The sequence below is a fragment of the Tamandua tetradactyla genome, chromosome 6 (genome assembly GCF_023851605.1).
Source record: "Tamandua tetradactyla isolate mTamTet1 chromosome 6, mTamTet1.pri, whole genome shotgun sequence".
Taxonomy (NCBI): Eukaryota; Metazoa; Chordata; class Mammalia; order Pilosa; family Myrmecophagidae; genus Tamandua; species Tamandua tetradactyla.
Genome location: NC_135332.1, coordinates 19,902,683 through 19,928,818, shown reverse-complemented (window position 1 = coordinate 19,928,818; position 26,136 = coordinate 19,902,683). Strand labels below are relative to the sequence as shown.

The following is a 26,136-nucleotide window of genomic DNA, read 5'->3' as shown; positions in this document are numbered from 1 at the left end:
CCAACCCCCAACCTGTAAGCTCCCCTCAGGGGCACGTGCTTTGAGGGCAGGGAGCTGTTGGCTTCCCAAGCATGACAGTTCAGCCCTGGCATTTATTTCCCTGAAGGTCACATGAGGACTCATGAGATCCGGTCTGGCTCAAAAGAAAGCTGCTGTGCAAGTGCAGTGCTCCAGTACCAGCCTGGGGCCTTTCCAAGGGCAGGCAGGGCTGTTGTCTGGGGAGCCTGGCACCTGCATGGCACCACTGTTATGTGAGAAAACAGATGCTGGGGGCTTGTTCCCACCAGTTCATTTAGAAGCTTGGGTCCGAGCGGAGAAGAGAGAGCCTGTCTCTCCCACCACCAGTCCTTCTATCCTCCCAGCCTGCCGGCCCTTGAACCCCCACTTGCTTTGGCCAAGAGGCTGAACAGAAGCATAGACAAGAACCCAGAAAGAGCTTACAGATCATTCAAAGATTCCTGCAGTGGGGTCTGCCCACATAGAGGTCCCCCATCTCAGCCAACCATCCCAACTGCCTTCTGGTGGGGCAATTTGGGGCCTGGCAGGGAAACTGAGGCAGATGGCCCCATCCCGTGTTGAGTGTGGTTGGAAGATGCAAGTTCGGGGTCCATGGCTTCCCTCAGGCCCTCCAGGCCCAGATCTCACAGGCCCAGAGGCTGCCTGACCTTGCATGCGGATGCCTCACCTGCCTAAATGATTTTGGGTGCCATTAGCAATCAAGCAGCTCAGGCCAAGTCCAATTGGTACTTTCAAAATCTCGGATAAACAAAGTAAAAGATTCAGCTTCTATAACATCCTCGGCCCTGGCCTGGTTGCTGGGCTGAGCTGCACACTCAGGGGAGCCAGTGCTGCTGGGCGGTTCTCAGTGTCCACCATCTCTGCTGGGCCACCCTCTCCAGGCCATTCTTTCTGAAACTCTCTGCAAGCCAGCCACCAGCTGGGCAAATTTTGGAGCCTATATCAGGGTCAGGGACCTAGCTCGAGCCCAGGGAACCACAGAGCCAGGATAAAAGAACAGTACCTAACAAGAATTAGCCCTTGATGAGGCACTGTGCCATGGGTTTTACCAGCAGTCTCTCATTGACCACTCACAATAGCCCTAGGAGGTAAGTAAGCATGGAGCTTGTAACCCATCTGTACAGCCAGACACAGGCTCAGCGGGGTTGAGCCGTCTGGCCCAAGTTCACAGTGCTGGACACGGACAACTGGCTCTCAGCATTCCCGCCTCCCTAGAAACTTTCTGGACTGCAGTGGCTGGGAAGTGAAAGATTATATTTCCCAGACTCCTTTGTAGCCAAGGCTCTAGGTGAGAATTGAGCTCTATTAAATGCACTTTTGTGGAATTTGGGACTTGGGTGGCATCTTTCTGCCTTCAGTTAGCAAGCCAGGTCATGGAGACAGGAGGTTTTCTACATCCTTGGTCCTGTGTTCACTCCCCAGGCCTTGGATTAGACCACGGCAGTGATTTCTCAAATTTCGCATTTCCAGCGGGGTCTCCTGATTCCCCAGACAGAGGCGGTTATCTATCCTGCTGGCTGGATCTGAGGCACCCTGGAGCCATTCCTGGGCATCCATCCTGGAGCCTGCTCCTCTAGCCCACCCCATGATTTTGTAGAGACCTGTTCCCTTTTATTAACTCTCCTTCTGTTTAAAATACCTGAAGTAGTTTCTGTTTCCTGCACAGATCTACGCCTGATACGGTCACAGAGAAAATAAGAGGCATAACTGGAACCAACATCAGGGGCCCCTGCTTCCCAAACACCCTCTGCCATCTCTCCTGTTGGTCCAGCACAGAAAGCTTGGGGGCAACGGGGACTAAGAGAGGAACTGATGTGTATGGAGGCCCCAGCTCATGCCTGCTCGTGGGTCTGGGGAGGGAGGAACTGGGAGGGAGAAATTTCTAGGAAGCATGAGTAGAGGGCTTTACCATACCATTCTTGATGGTAAGAATTCTTGACTAAACTTAAGTTCAGCTTAATCTTAGTTCAGATTAATCTTAAAATTAATCTTAATCTTAATTATCAATTTCATTTATTTCTGTTCTAATCTTTGTTATTGCTTTCCTTCTGCTTACTATGGGGTTCATTTGCTGTTCTTTTACTAGTTCCCTCAGGTGTGCAGCTAGGTGTTTGATTTTAGTTCTTTCTTCCTTCTTAATGGAGGCATTTAGGGGCTAAATTTCCTTCTTACCATTGCCTTCGCTGTATCCCATAAGATTTGACATGTTTTATTCTTGTTTTCATTTGTTTTGAGATAGTTGGTGATTTAGTATTCTACTAAATTGGACAATTTTCTAGAAGCTTATGAACAACCTACCAGACTCTAGAAGAAATAAAAGACTTCAACAAACCAATCGCAAGTAAAGAAATTGAATCAGCCATCAAAAGCTTCCCAAACAAGAAAGGCCCAGGACCAGATGGCTTCACAGGTGAATTCTACCAATCATTCCAAGAAGAATTAATATCAATACTGCTCAAAGTCTCCCAAAAATTGAAGAGCAAACACTACCTAACTCATTTTATGAAGCCAACATCATTCTAATACCAAAGCCAGACAAAGATGCTACAAGAAAAAAAACTTCAGACTAATTTCTCTAACGAATTTAAATGCAGAACTCTGCAACAAAACACTTGAAAATCAAAACCAACAGCACATTAAAAGAATTATTATACATCATGACCAGTGGGTTTTGTCCAGGAATGCAAGGATGGTTCAACACAAGAAAATCAATTAATGTAATACATCACATTAACAAATTGAAGGGGAAAATCCACATGGTCATCTCGATTGACAGAAAAAGGCATTTCACAAAATCCAGCATCCTTTCTTGGTAAAAACACTTTATCTAGACTAGAAGGACTGAAGGAAACTTCCTCAACATGATAAAGGATACATATGAAAAACCCACAGCTAACATCATTCTCAACAGTAAAGACTGAAAGCTTTCCCTCTAAGATCAGGAACAAGACAAGGATGGCTACTGTCATCACTGTTATTCAACACTGTGCTAGAAGTTATAGCTAGAGCAAGTAGACAAGAAAAGGCAATAAAAACCATCTAAATTGGAAAAGAGGAAGCAAAACTTCCACTATTTGCAGATGACATCATCCTATATTTAGATAGTCCTAAAAAATCTACAACAAAACCTCAACAGCTAATATATAAGTTCAGCAAAGTGGTGGGATACAGGATCAATATGCAAAAATCAGTAGTGTTTCTATACGTTAGTAATGAACAATCTGAAGAAGAAAAATGTTGTTTACAATAGCAAGTTAAAAGACCCAAGTAGCTAGGAATAAATTTAATCAAGGAGATAAAGGACCTGTATTCAGAAAATTACAAAACACTGTGAACAGAAATCAAAGAAATCCTAAATAAATGAAGGACATTCTGTGTTCATGGATTAGAAGACTAAATATCATTAAGATGCCAATTCTACCCAAACTGCTTTACAGAATCAATGCAAACCAATCAAAATCCCAATGGCCTACTTGTAAGAATTGGAAAAGCCAATTATCTAATTTATTTGGAGGGGTAAGAGGCCCTGAATAGCCTAAAATATCTTGCAAAGGAAGACTGAGATTGGAGGGCTCACAATTATTAACCTTAAAGCATATTAAAAAGAGGGGCTGGCCATGGTGGCGCAGCAGGCAGTTCTCGCCTGCCATGACAGAGACCCAGTTTCGATTCCCGGTGCCTGCCCATGCAAAAAAAAAAAAAAATTAAAAGTTATAGAGGTCAAAACAGACATACTGATCGATGGAACCAAACTGAGAGTTCAGAAACAGACCCTCACCTCTTTGATCTATTGATTTTTGGACAAGGCTGACAAGCCCACTCAACTGGGATAGAGCAGTGTCTTCAACAAATAGTGCTGGGAAAACTGGAGATGCATATCTAAAAAAATGAAAAAGGACCCCTATCTCACGCCTTATATAAACAATCACCCAAAACACAAGCAACAAAAAGAAAAAATAGATAAATGGGAACTCCTCAAAACAGAAGACTTTTGTACTTCAAAGGATGCTGCCAAAAAGATGAAAAGGCAGCCTATTCAATGGGAGAAAATATTTTGAAACCACATGTCCAAGAAGGGTTTAATATTTATAATAGATAAGGTAATCCTGTGACTCAACAATAAAAAGACAAACAGCCCAATTAAAAAACAGACAAAAAACTTGAATAGATATTTTCCCAAAGAGGCTAAAATGCACATGAAAGATGTTCAACGTCACTAAGGACTAGAGAAACGCAAATCAAAACCACCATGAGATATTTCACACCTATTAGAATGACCACTATTTAACAAATAGAAGACTACAAGTATTGGCGAGGATGTGGAGAAATAGGAACACTTATGTACTGCTGGTGGGAATGTAAAATGCTGCATCCACTGTGGAGGACAGTTTGATGGTTCCTCAGGAAGCTAAGTATAGAATTGCCATATGATCTAGCAATCCTGCCACTAGGTATATACCCAGAAAACTGAAAGCATGGACATGAGCAGAAAAAGTGGAAAATGATGTGCATTATTTACAATTGCCAAAAGAAGGAAATAAATCAAGCGTCCATCAATGGATGTATGGGTTTTTAAAATGTGGTATATACATAAAATGGAGTCCTATTGAACTGTAAGAAGAAATGAGGTCCCGATGACTGCAACGTAGATGAACAATGACAACATGATGTCGCATGAAACAAGCCAGCTCCAAAAGGACAAATATTGTATGATCTCACTATAAACTAAATACAATGAGTAAATACATGGAGTTAAGATCCAAAATAAGTTAAGATCTAGAAGACAGAATGAGGGTAGAGAATGGGGAGCCGGTGCTTAATTTGTGCAGAATTTTTAATAAGTTGACTGTAAGTGTTTGGAAGTGAGTAGAGGTGATGGAAGTACACTGTCGTGAGTGTAGTTATATTCAGTGTGTCTGAACGTGGATGAAAGGGCAAGTTTAGGGCCCAGGTGTCACTAGAAGGAAAGCTGGCGGGTGAAACACGGACTGTGCAGCACAGCAAACGCTGTTGTGCATGATGAAGCTGTTCCTAGGACAAACGCAAGAGGGTTCTTCCATGGACTAGAGCAAATGTATGTCACTGTCACCAGGTGTGAATAACAGGGTGGGGCAGGGGGAAATGTGGGCTGTAGCTGACAGGAGTAGCCTAACGTTCTTTCAGCCACTGTAACAAAGCGACCACCCCAACCCTAAGTGTCCCTAATGGGGGGTACACGGGGTATGGTTTGTCTCTTAGAGTAATGAAAATGTTCTAAGATTGTGATGATGACTGCACAACTCTGTGATTACACTAACAGCCACGGATTGTCCATATTGGATGGATTGTGTGGTGTGTGAATAAAACTGCTTTACTTAAACTAAACGAAACCAACCACCCCGGGACTCCTCTCCTCGAGCCAGTGCACGCTGCCCGGCCCCAGTGCGCCGCCCACGGCTCCACCTCCACCATCTCCTTGGACAGTCACCGAAAGCCTGGAGTGGTGCCCATGAAGGAGCCATTATGAGCCCATTTCACAGACGAGGAAGGCGAGACTGACCTCACGGATTCCAGCCCGAATCCGTCTCTATCTACGCCTCGGCCTTGAGCTCCTGGGAGGGGAGGGTCTGCTAGCACAGGCTGGCTTCTCCATCCACCACAGCTCTGTCCCCGGCTTGGTGGGTCCCCAGGGTGCACCCCCCACCCGCACCCCAGCTCCGGGGATGGCAGAGCTGCCACCTTTGGACCTTTGGGGTACCCGACCCCGGGGTCTCTCAGGACGCGCCTGGGAAATAGGCCTTACAAGTTTTGGCCCTCGGGGCCCCTCCTCCTGGTGCAGGGTCCAGCTAGGTATTCCCACCTAGGGGAAAAACAGAAACAAACAAAACAACAGATCAGGGGAAAGAGCCTCTTCCCAGCGGCTGGAGCTCCTGAAATGAGCAAGAGCCTGGAGGACCCTGGGCGGGCCCACCCGGGACGTCTGCAGAAGCAGACAAACGCCAATATTCAAACGTGGGGTGCGGCATGAGGGGGGCCTCTGCTCCCTCCGAGCCTCAGCTTTGTCTCCTGCAAAACGCGGGCAGCACCTATGAAGGCCTGGGTGGGGTGGGCCCAGGCGGGGTGAGCCCCAGGCTGCCTCAGCTGTGGTGGACACTGCCCGCACTGTCTCCTGACCCTCTGGTCGCCTGCACGCCACGACAGCTGTGTGACCAGGTAAGGAGAGTGGGCAGGGGACCCCTGCAGCTCCCTCACCGGGCCTCCCCTGTCCCCACGTGCATGCAGGGCACGGAGCCCACCCGGCGGGGCCCAGGGCTCTGAGAGCTGGAGACCTGCTGCCCCATGGGCCTGGCCCCCCACCCCAGAGAAGAGGGTCAACAACCAGTGAGGCTCACAGCGCTGGACGGCTATGACTGAAAAACCACAGCAGTGGGTGAGGATGTGCAGAAGTGGGAATCCTCGTACACCGTCGGTGAGAATGTCAGACGGGATGGCCACTGTGGGACGCGATTGCGCCACTCCTCAGAAAGTTAAGTATAGAATTATTATCTGCCCCGGCAATCCCACTTCCAGTATGTACCCAAAAGAACTGAAACAGGGACTCGAACAGATCCTGGTACACTGATGTTCACAGAGGCATTATTTACAATAACCAAAGCAGATGAGTGGGTGAGCAAAATGTACACACCCAGGGGAGTATTATTCAGCCATTAAAAAGGAGTAAAGTTTGCACTTGTGCTACATCCTGTTGAATGAAATAAGCCAGACACAAAAGCACAAATATCATACAACCTCACTTATCTGAGATATCTGGAATATGCAGATTCGTACAGACAGAAAGCAGAGCAGTGGTTACCGGGGGCTGGGGTGGGACTGAGCAGATGGGAGCTAGTGCTTAACGGGGCCGGGTGGGGGGAGTTTCTGCTTGGGGTGATGGAAATGTGCTGAAGATAGAGTGGTGAAGGCTACACAACATTGTTGATGTTCTTAATGTCACGGAATTGTATACTTAAACATGGCTAGAATGATAACATTAATTAATTAAAACTATTAAATCTGCTGATACTGTGTAAAACTTTAGGGACACCCAAATCAATAGGCATGCCCTTGATCTTGAGGCTTTCTCTTGTGAAGCTTACGCAGGTAGCGGACAAGCTTAGACTACCTATAGGCATGCCTAACAGTTACTTCTGGAGGACCTCTTTGGTGGCTCAGATTTAACCTCTTTCTCTCTAAGCCCAACTCTGCAAGTGAAATCATTGCTCTCCTGTGGGACATGACATCCAGGGGTGAAAGTCTCCCTGGTAAGAGAGGACTCCCAGGGGTGAATCCAGACCTGGCACCATGTGATCAACAATTCCATCCTGACCAAGAGGGGTAAAAGAAGTGTAACTATTAAGTATCAGTGCCACAGAGAGTTCGAATAGAGTTGAGAGGCTACTCTGGAGGTTGTTCTTATGCAAACTTCAGGTAGACCTTGCCAACCTGCCAACCCCCAGCCAGGACCATTCCAGTCAATCCTAAAGAACACGTAGGGAAATAGGTAAGATTCCACAAGGGTTCCAGCACTAGAGTAACTTTCCAGAAACCTACAACCTCCAGATGGGTTCCTGGTCCAGATAGATCCTGAAATCAAGCCCAGCCTCTCCAGAAACATCAGATAGTCCCATCTCCCTACCCCATATTAGTGACAGACCCTTCCAATATCCAAAATTTAGAATGGCCATAGCCCAAACACCCCTAAAGAGAGGGATGGAGAGATCAAAGTTGATGGTAGAGTTACACACAGAAGATAGGATTTAACAAATGAATGTGAATGCTGAATATTGATATTTCTTTTAGTCTCGAGTACCTTAGAGCAGCCAGAAGTAAAAATCTAAAATTGTGGAATTGTAACCCAAGTCAAACTGTGAAATATGTTCTACAACTAATTGCTGCGATGTGCTTTGGAATTTATTCCTTTTTTTGGTATATTTGTTATTTTTCACAAAAAGAAAAGAAGGAAAAAATGTCGATTGTGATGATACAAAAGTATTTAAGCCCTGTAGCCTCCTATACGCTGGAGCAGCTAGAAGGAAGAATCTGAGAGGATGGTATGGTAGCCCATGACAAACTCTGGGATCTGTCCTGTCACCACATGTAGAAGAGTGCCTTGCAAACTATTGCCTTTTTTCTTTCTTTGCTTTGCATATATGTTATACTATACGATTAAAAAGTTAAAAAATAAAAAGGGCTCATGAAACTACCGGGAAGGCCCCTCACGGTGGCCGCCCAGGACACAGAGACCGGCAGGGAGGAGTCGGGTAGCGGCCCCTCCCTCCGAGGCGCACCTGCGGTGGGGAGGAGGCTGCGGAAAAACCGGGAAAGCAGGTTCGCTCCCTCCCCACCCAGCCTCGCCGCAAGCTCTTGCCCTTCATCTCTCACCCCTGACCCGGCGCCTCCTGCCCCCGCCCCCACCTGCAGCCTCCTGGGCCCCCCTCTTCCCATTTCACTCGGGTGGGACCACAAGGTCCCCAGCTGGGCTGGGAGGGGCGGTCCCTGGAGGACGGACACCTGGAGTGCTCCTCCCCACCTGGAGAGCCCCCGCCCCCCAACACCTAGAGTGCCCCTTCCGGCCCCGCACCTGGAGTGCCCGCCCCCCTGGAGTGCCCGCCCCCCTGGAGAGCCCCCGCCCCCCACCCTGGAGTGCCCGCCCACCTGGAGTGCCCCCTCCTATCCCCGCCCCCGGCTCGGCACCTGCCGGGTGGTCCCGCGTCTCACCCCCGCCCCCGTTTTCGTCTCTCCGCCGCGCTCTCGGCCGGTGACGCGCGGTCCGTCTCCTCGCTTTCCCGGCTCTCGGGCACCCCCGGCTCGAACTGAGCCCCACGGAGCCGGCGCTGTCGATTTACTCACTCGGCACCTAGCACAGCCCCGGCACGAGTGGGTGCCCAGAAAGGGCATCTCGCGCAGTGGAATAAATGGAAGGAAAATGTCAAAATATGATGACAGCTGGGCCGCGGGGCACGCGCAGGACGCGGCGGGCTGGGGCGGGGGGCGCCGGAGCTGAGGGTGCAGGATAAGGGAGTGGCTTCGGACGGGGCCCACGGGGGGTGGGGGTGGGGGGCTTAGGCTTGGGGCGGCAGAAGGGAAGGCCGCGGGGAGGGAAGCACAGAGGCCGGTCCTCAGCGGTCTGCTGGGGGCGCGAGGGGCGCGGGGGCGAGGAGGGGCGCAGGAGCGCGAGGAGGGGCGCGGGGGCGCGGCCGGGAAGCCTGGAGGTGCCCAGCCGGCAGCGCCCAGTAGCTGGCAATTCTGGAGTTGCCCTCGAAACCACGTGGCCGTAAAGGGTCCAGACCGAAGGTCCCAGCTTCCTGTGACGCAGGTAAGAAATTCTGAGAGCGGAGATTAACGCTCCCTGAGTGCGGAGTTCCTGCCCCGGGTGAGGGAAGCATTTGGGCAGTGGGTGGCTGGATGGGAGCACCGCCCTGCGGCGTCACCGCCCTGCACACCTGAGTGCGGCTACCGCGGAAAAGTCAGGTGGTATATCCATCACCACAAGAATTTTTTAAAGCCCCCCAAACTGTACGACACCGAGAGTGAACCCTTTGGTTAATAATAATATTGCTTCATCATACATTTTTCAAAAATGTTTAAATAAAAAGCAATACTTAAGAAATAACGAGCCCCGGAACGAGGCGACAGAACGGGAAGCCTTGGGCAGCGGCGCGAGGAGCCGGCGGCGGGCGCAGCGGGGGCGCGCGGGTGGCGGGGCTGGAAGGCTCGCCGGATGCAGAGGTGGTGCCGTGCCGCCTGGCCCCGCGGCCCCCTTTCACCTTGTCCCGACCACCTTCGGACACGGTGGCTGTCCCCCCCGTGGACTCGGGTGTGCTGTGCTGAGGACGGCACGTCACCTCTGCAGCTTCCGAAACCCACACCCCAGCGGGACGCGAGGAAGACCCCAGGCCCGTGCAAACTGAGGAAGAGGCTGCAAAGCCCCCGCCAGGCTGCCCAAGTCATCCACGACGAGGAAGAGCTGAGCCCTGGGCCCTGAGGAAGCAGGACACCAGCTGTGGCGTGGGGTCCAGGTCAGCACGACAGCAACCGGGGTCCAGCCTGGACTGAAGTTCATGATGCCGGGTCCATCGCTGTGATAAGTGTCTGTGCTACTGTAAGCGCTTACAGAATCCCAGAGTTACATGATTAAAATACTCTTACACTCGTGCAGGGGAGCCTGGGAGTGGAGACTCTGTACTGTCCTTACAACTTTACAATTTTTTTAATTACTAAAAAAAATTAAAACCTTTGGAAGCAGCACAAGGCGTGAAATCAGCTCTACTCTCGTCTGTCTCCAGCTGTGGGACCTGGGTCTTGTGTCAAATAACAGTTGTTGTAGGATCCTAAAGAGCTTTGTAAAGTGAAATTCCTCCGCACATCATTCAGTGAGAGAAGTTAGCTTCACTGAGCTGCAGTATCTTCTCATACCACGGGAGGTCTTGTTTTCCAAATGCCCTTCCCCTTAGCCTGACCCTCCAGCTCCAAGGGGTGGCACTTCAGTCCTGTGCACACCCGTCCCTCCTCAGTGCCTGCACGGGCTCCCCGCCACCCACCTGCCTTTTCTTGAGCACCGTCCCTCCCACTCGCTCTCTCCAAGGTCCACCTTTCACACCCTCAGCTGGCTGGGTTCCGGTGCTTCCCATGTAAAGTTCCCGATAAGGCAAATTCAGATAAGCTGCAAATTTCCAGGGAGGCTGAGTGCCAGGGCTTGGCTGGAATCTGGACGATGAGGGTACCAAGGGATAGGGGTGGGGGCTGAACTTGGCTTTACCCACTGGACACCATTTCTAACCTTTCTGCTGGGGCGAGGCACCCCACCTTCTGCACCCCTTCAAAGCCCTGCACTGGCCAACAACTTCCAAGGGCCCAATGGTGAGCAGCAGGGGTGTGGGTTTTTATCAGCTGGTCCACTCCTGCTGCCTAGGTCCCTCCTTGGCGGATGAAAGGAGCAGACCGCCCGGCCCTCGTCACCAGCGGCAGCTGCACGTTCTGGGGAGAAGGTGAGAAGGGACCCACTCCTGGGGCCTCTGAATCCAACCACCACCAGGGTTGGAGGCCTGCTGAGGCCAGGAAGGGCCAAGGAACCTCCCCGAGGATGCCGAGTTCCCCCACCCCACCCTGAAGCCCGGCCCCGATGGGGTGCAGGCTCCCAGAAAGGACCCCACGGTCAGGGCAGAGGGCAGCGCAGGGCGGGCAGGGGGCACGGGGCCTGGGCCCAAAGTTGGTGTGCCGAACGGCCCAGCAGGAGGGAGGCTGAGCCCAGCGGGGGTCACGGCACATGGAGCCCTGGAGACCCCACCCCAAATCCTAACAAGCAGATTCCATGCACCCTCATCATGAATTGCGCAATAAATATAGAAAATAATCTAAACATGCTATAACTTTATAATAATCATGTAAATATAATTTTACAAATATGCACAAACCGTTTTTAGAAGTCTTTTTCCTTTCATACCTGGCTCTCTCCATTTCCTGAGTATCAGCACCCCATAATTGTAAACCTACAATGTTTTCCCTGTATTTTCCTCAATATTTATATAAAATAAAAATACACATGACATTAATCAATCCTTCACCTAGTTGGCTTTGCCTCTTCCACAACTGCTGAGATCTGGGGACTGATGTTTCCCTGTCGTGTGGTTCTTTCCGGGTGGCTTCTCATGTGGCTTCCTCTGATTCAGGTGAGGAAAATACTGCTGTGGCCCCTCACCCAAGGCAGGTATTCCCACGAGGGCTCTGATAAACGGGGATGGCACCCAGTCAGGACCAGGAGCTCCAGATGCGCCCGTCAGTGGCTTAAAGACAAAATTCTCTGAGCAGCACCTACTCCCCGACAGTATGTCAGCAGGCAGTCTTCCCAAGAACTTAAGATGCTTGGTTCCAGAAAGAACTTAAGATGGCTTCGAAAGCTCCCAGGGAGCACATGTGAAAGTGGGAAGGCCTCTTTCACAGCCTGTGCTCACGCCACTTACTTCAGCTCCAGGATTTTCTAGACACCTGAACCAATGGACCATAGGCGGCTTTACCTGTCTTTTCCGAGTGCTGTGTCTCTCAGCTCTTTGAGATACTCTAACTTATCTAATGTATTTGGTGTCTGAGTTTTTAAACGCGCTCTTCCCAGAAGTACCAAGGGAGCAGCTTTTCCAACCTGGGCATGGGTGCTGGAGGGATGGCCACACTCCTGCAGGGGATGGTGGCACGGGGAGGTGAGCAACGCGGGACACGCGAGTTTGGGGGCCTCCTCTCATGTCACCTCGTACAGCTCAATGTCCTTCCTGTTACCCTGTAGAGACTGAGGCAACCTGGCCCAACAGTGGGCTCCTCTTAGTTCTCGTACCATGACTCCAGAAAGGGTGGTGCAAAATGGAAACCACGACTTAAAGAGCATGCCTTCAAGTCCAGACAGGCTGGAGGTAGAGCCAGTCCTGACAAAAGAAGCGGCCTACAGCAAATTCACTGTTTTCCATACAAGAAACATGATACAGAATTAAAAACCACTCAAGGAAACATAAAGCATGTTTATTATTGCTGTAATCAAGGCAAAATCTCTTAAAACAATTAGCCTTGATAACGGAAGTGTGCTCAGAACCATCAGCTGTGAATGTACAGTTTGTTCTTCTCTGCTGCTTCGATGCCGCTGGCTCACCCAGCGGGTGTTACACATGGGGAAGAGTGGACTGGACGTCACCACACGAGGCTGGCCACTCCCCGCTGCCTGGCTTCAGCTCAAGCACTTACCCTCTCTGAGCCTGTTCCATCCTGTGTTTAAAAGGAGGGGAGAGGTGGGGGGAAAGAAGAAACATCACCCACCGGGGGACCAACTGAGATAATGGTGAAAACTGAGATCAATGAAATTGCACCATAAACTCTGAAAACTCGTACAGGATACAGTGTCATCAACAGCGATGCCCGTGCCTGTGCCTGCTGAGCCCTGCTCTGCCCGCCGGACACCACCCATCCTGGGTGGGAACAGGAGTCAGGCCACGTCTCCAAACTCATGAAGGAATCATCTGGTTTGACAAGCTCCTTCATATGGAGTCAGCTCTACCCTAGAAACACTGTCAGTTTTATTTTACCTTAATATACATCTGTACAGACAGTAATAAAAAGGCTACACAACAATTCCATGAGCATCCCCTATCTTCAAGAACAAGCATGCAATTACAAATGAGAGGTAGAAACACTGTATTAAAGACCTAAAAATACAAACATCATATAAATAAGGTTCAAATTAACTGCTGGAATTTCATACAGATAAATAAGGTAAAAATTACATTACTTTGTCAAAGTAAAGGAAAAAAGCACATTTTTTTTTGTTGGTTGGTTTTCATCAGTACACTAAAATTAGATTAATGCCAAAGAGCATTTGTGCACTTTGTCAGAGTTCACATTATATTATCTAAAAGGATTCAAATAAAAGGATTAAAAGCGGAGGATGGTTTATTCAAGTATTCAAGCAGGTAAGTAAAAGAAATAAACTAACAGACAATGCTGGAATCGTTTCTGAAGGGAGGGTACCTGCCCCCATGCTCCATGACAGCTGTTTGGTGAAATGTCTGGATTAATATAAAACCAACAGGCTGGAGAAAGCTGCCTACTCTCCTAAGAGGAAACAAACTTCATTTAAAAAATAATACACCCCATCTTCTACCAACCTTATACAGACACGCCACATCACTAACAAGCTGTTCGGTCACAACCTGGTTTGGCCCTATTATAGTTATTGAAAGGTCCTCTCAATTTATGGTATTTGTTCTAACACTGCCCAAATAAACGTAGCCTTTAATAAACCTAGAGAGAGGTCACAGGCATCAATGTACATTCTGCATGCACATTTAAAAATGCAACCAAAAGCAAACAACCAGCAACTCAAAATAGTACTGACAAAAATCTGTGGTTGTAGGTAAACAGGTAAAAAAATGCCAAGGTTCACATGAATAAAGGCTTTAACATTTAAAAGTCCACTAGAGATTACATCTGAATGCTGGAAAGGATACATGTATATATCACGTAAAATATTTCAAACAAGTCCATTTGTGTGCATCATTTAGTTTTAAATTGCAAAATTCAATACACAGTTTTAATAAATTAGTGCAATATGAAATATTTTAGAAGATTAATGCATCCATGTTAGGTCAAACTGAAGATTTCAAAATTTCTTCGAAGAGCTATCTTTCGGTTCTTCTTAAGCTATTTCTTGGTGAGCTGTAACAGGAGGCATGCTCCGACTACAACAGACTTACCCCAAATACCAAACTGCCTGGACAAGATGTCGACACTTTTACTTTCATGCCTCACCAAGTCTCCAGTGCTCTGAGACAGGCAAACTAATTCTCATCCTTCTCAACCACGTGGAATTCACACAGCGCTCTGCCCTGGTGGATGAGGGAAGAGCTGCTCACAGTTTCCCTCTTAGGTATCCTTACAAATAACTGTACTATCATTTTAGTTCTTAAAGCACATTTATTACCAAGTTCGAACTGAGAGCCAAGTAGAAGACTCTCGCTTCTGTTTCCACAAAGGAAAAAGAAAGGGTGACTTCTCTGATAAGGCAAATTTCCTACAACTATGTAGTTTTTGCATGTTTTTTCCTTTTTGAAATCACTGCTGTTCTTTGGTAGCCACCACTGAAGAACCACTGTACCTACTACGCCCTGCCCCGGTCCCCATCCCCCTGGATGGGCCCATGGGACAAGCCGCTGCTCACAGGGTCCCGGGGCTGTAGCAGAGTGCCGACAATCTTCTTTCAATACTAGATTTGTCTAGAAACAAAGTAAAAAAAATTAAAACATGATAAAAATCACTTATATCTTCAAAACCAAGATGGAAGAACACAATTTTTAAAAAATCACTAGCTCTATACCTCCATCCTTGTTTCTGTTCTATCTTTGCTCCAAAGCAACAGTACTGAATAAATTTTCTGCTTTCTACATGGTGATGGTCTAGGTATGATTCCTGCTTAGTGCTGCCCAGCGGTAATGCACAGATGAGCATGTCAAACAAAGAACATTCAGGATTTAACAGACAGCTTGCTTCACCTGCACCTAGTATTAGGACTTACAGCCCCCGGAGCTGCTCAAAATGTCCCACATACAATGTAGATCACAAACACTGCAATGGGTCCAGGGCGCCCTCCTCAAAACCCAGAGTGCTGTGCTTGTGTTGGATGAGGCGACAGCATCCCACTACCCCATCAGCGTCACGGTGCCATCTGTCCAAACCCGTGTGCAAAGGGGACCCACTTCCTTTAGTCACTAAGCCATGAGGCTTAGAATGACTGCACTGAACAATAAACACACACCCACCCACCCAGCAATGCCGGGTAGAAATTTACAGCCAGTACCTGACATGCATTATCTCCAGTCCTCCCAACTCTAAATTTAAAGAGGGTTGTTCCTCTCTTAAAGAAGAAGCTGAAACCGCTGAAAGGTTAAGTAATTTTCTCAGAAAGACAAGATTCAAATCCATGAATCCAAACTCCAAGCTCTTTTTACTAAACCTATAGGAGACAATTAAATTATAATCAATAAATCCACAACTTTCTAAGTCGACTTACATCTGTGTACATTTTCTATATCTGCAGGGTCCTGCAGGATCTTGGTTAGGCCTTCCAGAAGAAGGGCCGCCCTGTGATAGCGACACACAATATCTTCCGTCTGCTGGAACATCTCATCCAGGGCTGCAGACTGAACCTGCAGGCAACAAAAACACAAATTTGGGCGATGCAGCTTTAAATAGAATCTACCTAGAATTCAAACGTTTTGAGAAATGCTATAGTCTACCAAACTATACAAAACAAAGATTCATCAGGATGTAAGAGATACAGAAGTTTCTTGGCAGAAGAGTTAGTTATTCTGCATTCAAATATAAGCTTCTTACACTTAAAGAAGAGATGCAAAACTCATAAGATTTATACTGCAAATCTTGTAAAAAGTTTAATTTAAACATACACTTTCACACCAGGGTAACCAGCCATTTCTTTAAAGCAGATCTTTTTACAGCAATATAATGAAAGGATGTTAAAATCACTTATTAGCTTCTATTCCATGTCAAATAATTTTCTGGCTTAGTCACTCACCCATTCATTCATTCACAAGTGTTTACTGAGCACCTACTAAGTGCCCCACAGTGAAGGAGAGCTCACGGCCTGGAGGGTCAGGTGTGTGAAAACGTGCACGTCTAACCCCAAGGGGCAAGCGCTGTCATAGGAGGAGGCACAGGATGGAACGAAATACAGGAGAGGTGTTATTTCAAGGGAAAGCCAACAGGAACTAATGCCGAGGCCACGTCACGGAGGTAGAGTGGGAGGTGATACAAAGGAAGTGTGATGAGGAGGGGACAGTTGTATTATTCACAGGGTTATGGGTACTGGCAGTTTCCAACAGCATTCTGATTTCCTGTTAAATCATGAAATGCCAGAACTGTCAGTAATTCAGTACCCTGATTTACTGGTTCATATGCTCTGTCTCTTTCAAATGGATAGAGAGAGTCAGAGTTAAAAAAAGGCACAAGAAAGAAGTAACTAAACCTAAGTCCACTAAGCTTCATAACCAGCCAGGGCAAAGGAAGAATTTACTTTTATGTGGCTCTGATTATCAGAAAGGAAAGAAACACCCTAATTCCTCAGGAGCAGACATTTTCCCTGGCTCAAAATTCTTAAAAAAAAAAAAATCATATGAAGAATGTATATTATTCATATCAGTAGTCATTATCCTTGTCAATAGTTTGTGTTCCATAAGTTTTTTTCATATGATGGTTTATTATGATTACTAAAAAATTATTTCCAATAGTAAGCAGACAATTGACAAAGTAGCTTTTACTTTGTGTCTAGACTTTAGTAAGGTCAGTAATGGTATCTGAGCACAGAAATTTTTGTTACTTGATTAAAAAAACAGTATTTTTTCTGACAACTTTATCTAGCCAAGATTTCTTAAACAGTAGAAAATCAGCAACAGATGCAGTTTTTTAATGCAAACTATGAAAAGATTAGCTAATATTAGCAATTTTTTAAGAGAAATAATCAAATTTTACCAAATGTGATAACCAGATGTATAAGTTATATTAACTACATTAAAATACACCTTACATTAAATGTTACTTAAATGTTTATTGCATCCAGTCACTCCTTTATTAGGAGGACCCACAAACTTGGTTGTGGGGGTGGTGTGGATAAGCTTTTTTTTAAGAAGGAATAGATCAGTAGGTATTCAATTCAAAAGTGTTTTTAAAGATAACTACCACTATCAGTATTAAACTGAAAAAAAGGTTACCATTTCTACAGCACAATTATAGATGAGTTTCTCTGCAGTTACGTTGTTGATTTCATCAATAAATCTCTGTTTGTCAGAGAAGAATCGATTCAGTTTTTCTGTGAGTTTCTTGCACATGGTGATGCAGAATTTGTATCGCTCATTCAAATTTTTGACAACTGAAAAAAAAGTTGAGATGGGAATAAATTTCAATTTTCCTTCAGAAATGTGACATGATCAGTGAAAAAGAATGACTGGCCATCAGATTCTTTCCAATGCTCTCTTTCAGTTAAGACTGAGAATAAAGCACTTCTGACTTTTCTTTGTATCCATTTAATGGCAAAAGGAAAAAAAAAACCCAGCGTCTTTCCCCTTTTGAATAAGAATACTTAATAATACAGTGATTCTTCAACAGAGTGTCCCTGACCTAACAGGCCCTGGGTAGCTGAGGTCTGCCAGTGCGCCCGCGCTGCTGCGCTGCCCCTTACCTTGTTTCACGGCCGTGGATGGGCTCAGCTTCCCGGACTTGATCTGGGCTTTGGCAAGGTGCAGAGACGCTGCGAGCAGCTGTGCCGCCTTCATGTATAGCACCAGCTGCTCCACCCGCCTGCACAAGAGACAGCAAGCAGAGGGTCAGCCTGGCAGCCCATGGGCCAGACCTGGCTCTCCTATGCACCAGGCCACCACTTGGCACTCAGCATCCCCTCTACAGGAAGATCATGCTCCCTGACTTTTTAAATTCACAAATAACTCCTGAAGGGAGAGGTGTGTGTACCCTGGATACAACGGACACACTTAGACAAAAAATCGACAATCACTTCATTGTTAACCATCGCCAGTGGGGCAGCTGACAGGGAAAAGGCAATGCTGGGGTTCGTTGACCCCGAGCCCTGGCTCATGTAACTCTCGTGCAATGCAATACCCAGAGACGCCTGCAGCCGTCAGTGCTAAGACTTGGCTGGCAGTGCGGCAACTACTGCAGCCCAGGCCAAGCTGACCGAGAGCAGGAGGGATCTGGAAATTAATGGCAAACGAGGCACCGACCCCCAATCCTTGCCCAGCTGGCTGATCTGGTCCACGAGCACACTCTCCTGGATCTGGTCCACGGACACAGCCGAGCTGCACAGCTCTGGGCTCCCGGCCCGCACGGCCGTCAGGTCCAGCACACACTCGGTGAACAGCAGCACCGCGTTCAGGTGGCGCAGTGTGTCCGTGTGTTCTCGCTGAAGCAAAGCCAATGTTTCTTAGAAACTTTCAGAATAAAAACAGGTACAAACTCATTTCTGTATATAAACCACAGCCGCTGCTAGCATTTTCTACACTTAATGAAAATCCAAATGATCAAAGGAATTCAAACTTTTTAATTTCAGGAAACTAATGCAAAAAACACAAATGTGAGTATGTGCGCGGGTGTGTGCAGGTGTGTGCGGGTGTGTGCGGGGGTGAATGTGTGTGTGGGTGTGTGCGTGGCTGAGTGTGTGCGCGGGTGAGTGTGTGCACTGCAAAGACGTGAGTTGCAGTGCTCCACTGGGGAGGGAGGAGGGGCTAAATGATTGAATGGATGCACACTATAAGGCTATTCTGCACACTAAACCGAGTTCTGATAGTTTAGTGGATCTACTGATTTCTTGTAACTTCAGAGATGCTTTATTTTAATTTCTGATGTTTCTCAGTTAACTGTGATTCCTAATACCAAAGCTCTAAATGCTGTGATGCTTTCAGTTAGTTAAGATGGGGATTGTAGGCACATCAGCATCCAGGACTGCCATTTAAAAATGGACATTCTGAAATGAATGCTATTTTGCCCCATGACAGCATATTGGACTGTGTGTTCCAATACATTGGAACACATATTACAACATACTGAATTTATGTCTCATTTGATGGAGACTGAATTACTACTAAAACTACTACAAATCATTACTAAAATTCTGCATGCAGTATTTTGTAACTTTTATGTAATACATTTATCTTCATTCTTATTCACACAAAATAGAAAGTCCAGAGGTCCTACATAAGAGAAAATTGTTCATCAGTCAGAAGAGTTCATAAAAATTTAACTTAAAACTCAGTGCATGAATATATCTCAATAAAACTACGTAAAAAAAAAAAAAACTCAATTAGCACTGTATCCAGGGACTGAGGACATGTCTAGTGTTGTCCTCAAGTTGAGACGGGGGAACTGAACTGGCACAGTTGCTGAGAACATAAAGTTAACTCTTCCCTGGTTCTGAATTTGTGCTCAGCATCCTCCAAGTTTTTACAATGTCTTTTTCTTTGGATTTGGCCCCATAAAGCAGTCTGCTTGACAGGTATGTTTCTCAATGTTAATGACAAAACTGGCATTATTCTTTCAAACTCTAAATTCAATCTAGGGGCATTATATCTGATTCTACAAAGGTTCCATGCACTAGGGTAACTTTCCAGAAACCTACAACCTCCAGATGGGTCCCTGGACCAGATAAGTCCTGAAATGCAGAGGGCTGAGCCTCTCCAAGAACATCAGCTAGTTCCATCCCCCTATCCCATATTATTGACAGCCCTTTCCAACATGTAAAAGTTAGAATGGGCACAGCCCAAACACCCCTAAAGAGTGGGAGAAAGGTCAAAGGTGGTGGTAGAGTTATACAGAGAAGGTAGGGTATAACAAATGAACATGATTGCTGAATCAGTGTATTTATATTTCTTTTAGTCTCCAGTATCTTAGAGCAGCTAGCAGTAAGAACCTAAAATTGTAGAATTATAACCCATACCAAACTTTGATACCTGTTTTATAACTAATTGTTGTGATGTGCTTTGAAATTTATTGCCTTTATATATATATATGTTATTTTTCACAAAAAAGGGAAAAATGCCTGCCTTCCATACAGGAGATCCAGGTTCGATTCCCAGACTATGCACCCCTGCCACTAAAAAAGGGGAAAAAGTCGATTGTGATGATAAATGCACAGCAATATGACAGTATTGTGAACCACTGGCTGTACCCTTTGGATGAGGACATGGTATGTGAACATATAACATATACCAATAAAAAATAAACAGCTAAAAAAAGAATAAAATATAATGGCAGCAATTATTATTTTGAAATCTGCATCAAACTTTACTTAAAGTAACAAATGCTCTATTAAAATGTTTCTCATATTAACTGACAAGCTTATTTTACAGTTTCTTAATGCTTCATGGACTTGATATATGTGTTAGAAACATTCAATTGCATTTCTTTCTTGAATCCATTTTATCAGACATCAAATAATACTAATTAAAACTCTTAAGGCTGTTTTGAGAATTAAAAGGGCTAAGGTCTGCAAGGGTTTAGCATGGTTTTATGTATCATTGGTGCTTTGTAAATGCATACTGTTAACGTGCAGTTACTTTTTGACACCACGGTAAGATAAATACGGGGCAGACAGGGTGTGCTTGGCTTGCCAGGGCTTCTGTAAGAACTACCGCGGCCTGGCTGGCTCCCACCACGGGGGGTGCGCCTGCTCGCACAGTTCTGGAGGTGTAGGTCCCACACCCAGCTCTCCGCAGCCCTTTGGCAAGCCTGGTGGCAACCTCTGCCCCTCTCCTCCTCCCACATCTGCCCAAAGGACCTCTGCCTCTACGGTCTCCGGTTGCTGGACAGAGGCCCACCCCGACTCGGCCTGGCCTCACGTGAACTGATGTCCTCCTCAGAGACACTGTCCACCCATGGGCTCATGGCCACTGCCCCAGGGCCAGGACTGGAGCCTCCTCAAATGGGGTGACTCAGTCCTGACAGGGCTAAAGAGGAACAAGTGACGGGACAGAAGGACGGCCCCGCCTGGGACCACACCTTCGCCCAACTTAAGCTGAGCTCTGATGTTAGCCAAAGAGCAAGGCCTCAGCTAAGAAAAAGACAATGACAAAAATTATTTCAGTAAAGGATAGCTTGCGGTCAGTTTTTCCATAAAGTGATTCATGCCTAAAATATTGCATTATTTGTACATCTTTGAATGACTTCTGTAGAATAATAAATGTCTTGCATTTAAAAAAAAAAAAACTAAGTTCACGTGTATTGTCTTATGAGGAAAAGCAAACTCAGAATAAAAAGTTGCTTTTAGAAAAAAAATTGTTTTAAGTATTCTATAAATAGTCAATAAGCTTCAGTTAAAAAAGAAAAAGGAACCTAAAACCTCTATGTGGCACTTCTCAAGAGCCAGAACTAAGCAGGGATCCTGGAAATACATCAGCAGTGGGGTTCAACAGGAAAAGAGCAAGTTAAAAGTAGGGAAAAGTGGGCGGGCCACTGTGGCTCAGCAGGCAGGAGACCCAGGTTCGATTCCCCCAGCCTGCCCATGCGAAAAAACATAAAAAAGGGTAGGAAAAGGCATAAGCAGCATCCCAGTGGCAGGTGCTCCCTGCCCCAGAGGCCCTCCTCTACCTCCATCAGCGTCTCCTCAGGAAGTTCGGGGGCTTCGAAGGTGATGAGCCCCTCTAAGCTGGGGGGTGAAGCACCATAAGGCAGGTATCTCGGGCTGGGGGCTGCCTCCGCCCCCGGAGGAGACACCCCCAGGCACAGCCCCGGCGGGGAGCCCAGGCACATGCGGCCGCTGACCGGGCAGATGGGGCCTCCGGAGCTGCTCGGTCCCCCTGCAAGGAAACAGGACACAGGGTGGCCGCCGGTCAATTCAAGGGCTGGGCGTGCACCCCACGCCTGCTTCTAATGACCAAACAAGACCAATTCAAACAAGGAAGGAAATCGTAAGAGAAACGCCACCGAACCCTATTTGAGTGTAACTATGGTTTTTATTTTTCCAGGTTTACTTTTACTTCTTTGCCCGTATGTTTTTCTACAGTCATCATAGCTAGCTTTTCAATATCATTTTAAACAAATTTATATCATACTCACTTCTCCATGTTGTCCCGTAATCTTAATTCTAAAACTCAACAGATGCACAGTGATTCATTCAAGTTATGTAAGTAATTTCCTTAGCTATTCCTCCAACTGGGGACATTGGTATTATTTCTGATTTTTTCCTATTATAAATAACACTAATGCACACGGTTTTTAACTTCTTTTGAATAACTTATTTGGGGGAAAAACTGCACGGTGGTATTACAAACAGGAAGGCGCCTACCACGGATGAGACACTGTTAGCATTGGTACAGCCCCTTCTAGGGCTGCCCCACCACATGGCAAGACCCAGACCCCTCCACAACCACAATCAGGGGTCACACCTCTTCAAAAGCTGGACTTAGTTAATATGTGTAAAATGTTTCTTCCTTAAACTTGGATTTTCTTATTTAAAACAGTATTTTTGTATTTCTTAATATTTTTATAGTCTTAAAAAGACTACTAGCTCCATTTCCTCTTGTTATCTATTATAATCTTTGCTTATTAATTCACAGACATCTTGATAGACTTAACATAAGAGAACTTAAAGGACACAAGGTGCAATTATAAGATGATGTCAAATGACAAATGATTTCAAATTCCATCTGCATACTTTAATTTTCAGTATCAATAACCTACTTACAGGGTATGAATGATACAACAATCCAATTAACCTGTCTAAATGTGTATATGATTAGGGGCAAAATAGGGACAAAAAGTATTAAAAAAAAAAAGTAAAACTTCAGTTTCTAAAAAGAAAAACTTATCGTTTCCAGGGTGCACAGGTGGTTCCGTGGGGGAATGCTCACATGCCACGCAGGAGACCCAGGTTCAATTCCCGGCCCATGCACAGCCCCCACCAAAAACAAACACCCATCATTTTCAAAACAATTTATTGACTCTACTGTAACAGGGATAGTCCTGTTCTTCAATATGAGTGGAGAAGGACCATGTGCACAGCTGCTTCATTAAGGAGAAATCAAATTTATGGCCTACTATACTACATTTTATAACACTTCTACTTTCAGAGTTTTTCACGAATGCTGCCTCATTTTCTGTGTATGATACTCTATGGTAAAGAAATAGTCTCTCCACCGCAGAGGCGCGAAATGCCTACGGCCGTGTACCCCCAAGCGCGAGCCGGGCTGAAGTGGGCGCCTCACCTGCAGCCGCTCTGATGCGGGGGCTCGCGTGGGTGCAGGCGGGTGCCGAGGCGCAGTGCGGGGGGGACCCCACGGTGAACAGCACAGCCCGAGAACTCGCGGCGGCTCCAGCGGAGGGGGCCAGCGCCACGCCACAGGCGCCTGCAGGGGCTGCAATGCACAAAGCCTCCGTTACCTCCAAGGGCATCTGCGGGACGCGCACGCCACTCTCGGGCTTCACACAGGAGGCACGGATGGCTCCAAAATCACAACGCTCAATACAGTAGTCCCTTAAAAATATTTCACTGTTATCTCTTCCCAGCTGTAGATTTTCCTCACACCTAATTCTAGTATTCGCAGAGTTACTTCTGTATATTTCTAAAATATATGGAATGTAAGGCATGCTTGCTTAGGATAATTTCAAAAAGCCTGAACCAAGAACTGAGAGTAAAAAGGTGAGGCAAAGCTGACTGGAGGCCAGGAGTTCCCACTGCAATGTTGCTTGAGAAAGATAAATAAAGCGGGAACCTGACACATCGCGCCTTACGGCTCTCAAGGTGGGCCAGGGGTCAAAGGGCGGGGGTGGGGGGCTGAACACACGCTACGTGGAAGAGTAAGTGAAAAATCCCCCCATCTGCCAAGACAAGCAAAATTAAAAAAAAAAAAAAAGTTGTCTGAAGCTTTTTCCCACTCAAGTATCTGGAGACACGACCCTGCTGGCCCACAGGAGGCAGACTGGAGTCAATACGCCAACCAGGGGAGAACAACAGACACGGCAGTGGGGGTGGGGGGTGGGGCGGCGCTCAGTCTATCTTATCTGCAAGCAGCCAAACAAACTTAAACGCCTCTAATGAAAGCTGTGGAGAGAGTTCATAAAAATCTTCTACGGAACCAGAAGAGTTGAGTTAGTGGAAATTAATGACATAGTACAAACTGTTGCATAAGAGGTATAAGATGATGTAAATATTCTCTTTATTTAGTGTAATATCTTTATGACTTTATCTTAGCAGGTATAAAGTTTTCAGGGATATTCATAAACATATTTAAGGCCCATTAGCTGTGTTTTTTCCCTAAGGTTTTATCAACAGTTTTTAAATTCAGGAACTGAAGCTGTATGATTAGAAAGAGAAATCTGTCATTTCAAATGATAATAAGGGTCAAAGAATTATACGTGAAAGATAGAACAAAGTACAGAAGAGAAAATTACAAGGTATCACAGATGGGTTTTATGCCTAAATATTCTTTAAGGAAAAAAAATGTTACTTAAATGATAGTAGGTAGTTGTGCAGAATTTACAATCTCTATAAAATTTAATTATAAACAAAAATGATACATAATACGGTCCTGACTCCTATAAAGAAACTGACTCAAGAACTAGAAGGTGAATGAACCTTGAGGAATGTATGTTGACTGAAATATCAGAAGCAAGAAGACAAATAGTACCATGCCCCACTCACAGGACTAACTATAATATACAAACTTGGTGAACCCAGGTTGAGAGCATGGCCTATTGTAAAGGGTCCCAGGTTGTAAGTAAGCTCCTACAGCATTGCCGAATGCTTTCTAGCATCAATCGATAAGACCATGTGATTTTTCCCTTTTGATTTGTAAAAGTGCTGTGTCACGTTGAATGATTTTATGTTGACCCACCTTTGCATTCCTGGTATGAATCCCACTTGATCATGATGTATAATTCTTTTAATGTGGTGTTAGATATGATTGCTAGTATTTTGTTAAGAATTTTTGCATCTAGGTTCATTAGGAAGATTGGTGGGTCTGTAGTTTTCTTGTATTGTCTTTATCTCGTTTTGGTATTAGAATGATGTTAGCTTTATAAAATGAGTTAGGTAGCGTTCCTTTTTCTTCAATTTTTTGGAAGAGGTTGAGCAGGATTGGTGTCAGTTCTTTGAAAAGTTTGCGAAGATTCTCCTGTGAAGCTATCAGGTCCTGGGATTTTTTTTTTGTGGGAAGATTTTTGATGACTGATTGGATCTCTTGTAATTGGTTTGTTGAGATCTTCTATTTCTTCTTGAGCCAATATAGGTAATTCTTGTGTCTAGGAATTTGTCCATTTCATCTAAGTTATCTAGTTTGTTGTTCATAATACTCTGATTTTTAAAATTTCTTCATGTTCTGTAGTAACAACCCCCTTTCATTTCTGATTTTTTGTCCTCTCTCTTTTCTTCATTGTTAGTCTAGCTAAGGGACCATCAATTTTATTAATTTTCTCAAAGAATCAAACTTTTAATTTTGTTGATTCTTTCTATTGTTTTATTGTTCTCCAGTTTGTTTATTTATGCTTTAGTCTTTATTATTTCTCTTTTTAAATTTGTTTTGGGTTAGTTTGCTTTTCATTCTTGTTTTTTAATATAGGCATTTAGGGCAATACATTTCCATCTCAGCATTGCCCCACAGGTTTTGATACGTTGCATTTTCATTATCATTTGTCTCCAGATATTTACTGATTTCTCTAGCAATTTCTTCCTCGACCCACTGATTACTTAAGAGTGTGTTGTCTAATCTCCATTTATTTGTGCAAGCTCTGGTTCTTTGGTGATTATTAATTACCAATTTTATTCTACTGTGATCAGAGAAAGTGCTTTGGATAATTTCAATCTTATTAAACTTATACAGACTCATTTTATGTCCAGTATATGATCTATCCTGGAGAATGCTGCATGTACACTAGAGAAGAACTTATCCTGGTGTTTTGGGATGTAATGATCTAGACATATCTATTAGATCTAATTCGTTTCTCTTATTGTTTAAGTTTTCTATTTCCTAGTTGGTCCTCTGTGTGGTTGTTCCATCTATAGCGGAGAGTGGTGTACTGAGGTCTCCTATTATTATTGTTGATATGTCTATA

General features: G+C 45.6%; 1 protein-coding gene across 10 annotated transcripts in view; it reads right to left on the bottom strand.

Annotated features, from left to right (window-relative positions):
- Window positions 1-12,511: 12,511 nt before the first annotated feature.
- ULK2 (unc-51 like autophagy activating kinase 2) overlaps window positions 12,512-26,136 on the bottom strand; it is a 120,640-nt gene continuing 107,015 nt past the window's right edge. For 4 of the 10 annotated variants that reach the window (XM_077164001.1, XM_077164006.1, XM_077164003.1 and 1 more), the window contains 8 exons: window positions 23,292-23,441; window positions 21,676-21,884; window positions 18,318-18,496; window positions 17,762-17,880; window positions 17,295-17,452; window positions 15,581-15,716; window positions 14,732-14,786; window positions 12,512-14,399 (listed from right to left, as the gene is read on the bottom strand). In XM_077164001.1, the coding sequence (XP_077020116.1) occupies window positions 14,312-14,399; window positions 14,732-14,786; window positions 15,581-15,716; window positions 17,295-17,452; window positions 17,762-17,880; window positions 18,318-18,496; window positions 21,676-21,884; window positions 23,292-23,441 (1,094 nt within the window). In that variant the 3' untranslated portion in view covers window positions 12,512-14,311. Of the gene's footprint in view, window positions 14,787-15,580; window positions 15,717-17,294; window positions 17,453-17,761; window positions 17,881-18,317; window positions 18,525-21,675; window positions 21,885-23,291; window positions 23,442-26,136 lie in introns of those variants that run through there. The other 6 variants (XM_077164002.1, XM_077164004.1, XM_077164008.1 and 3 more) reach the window with 6 other exon arrangements.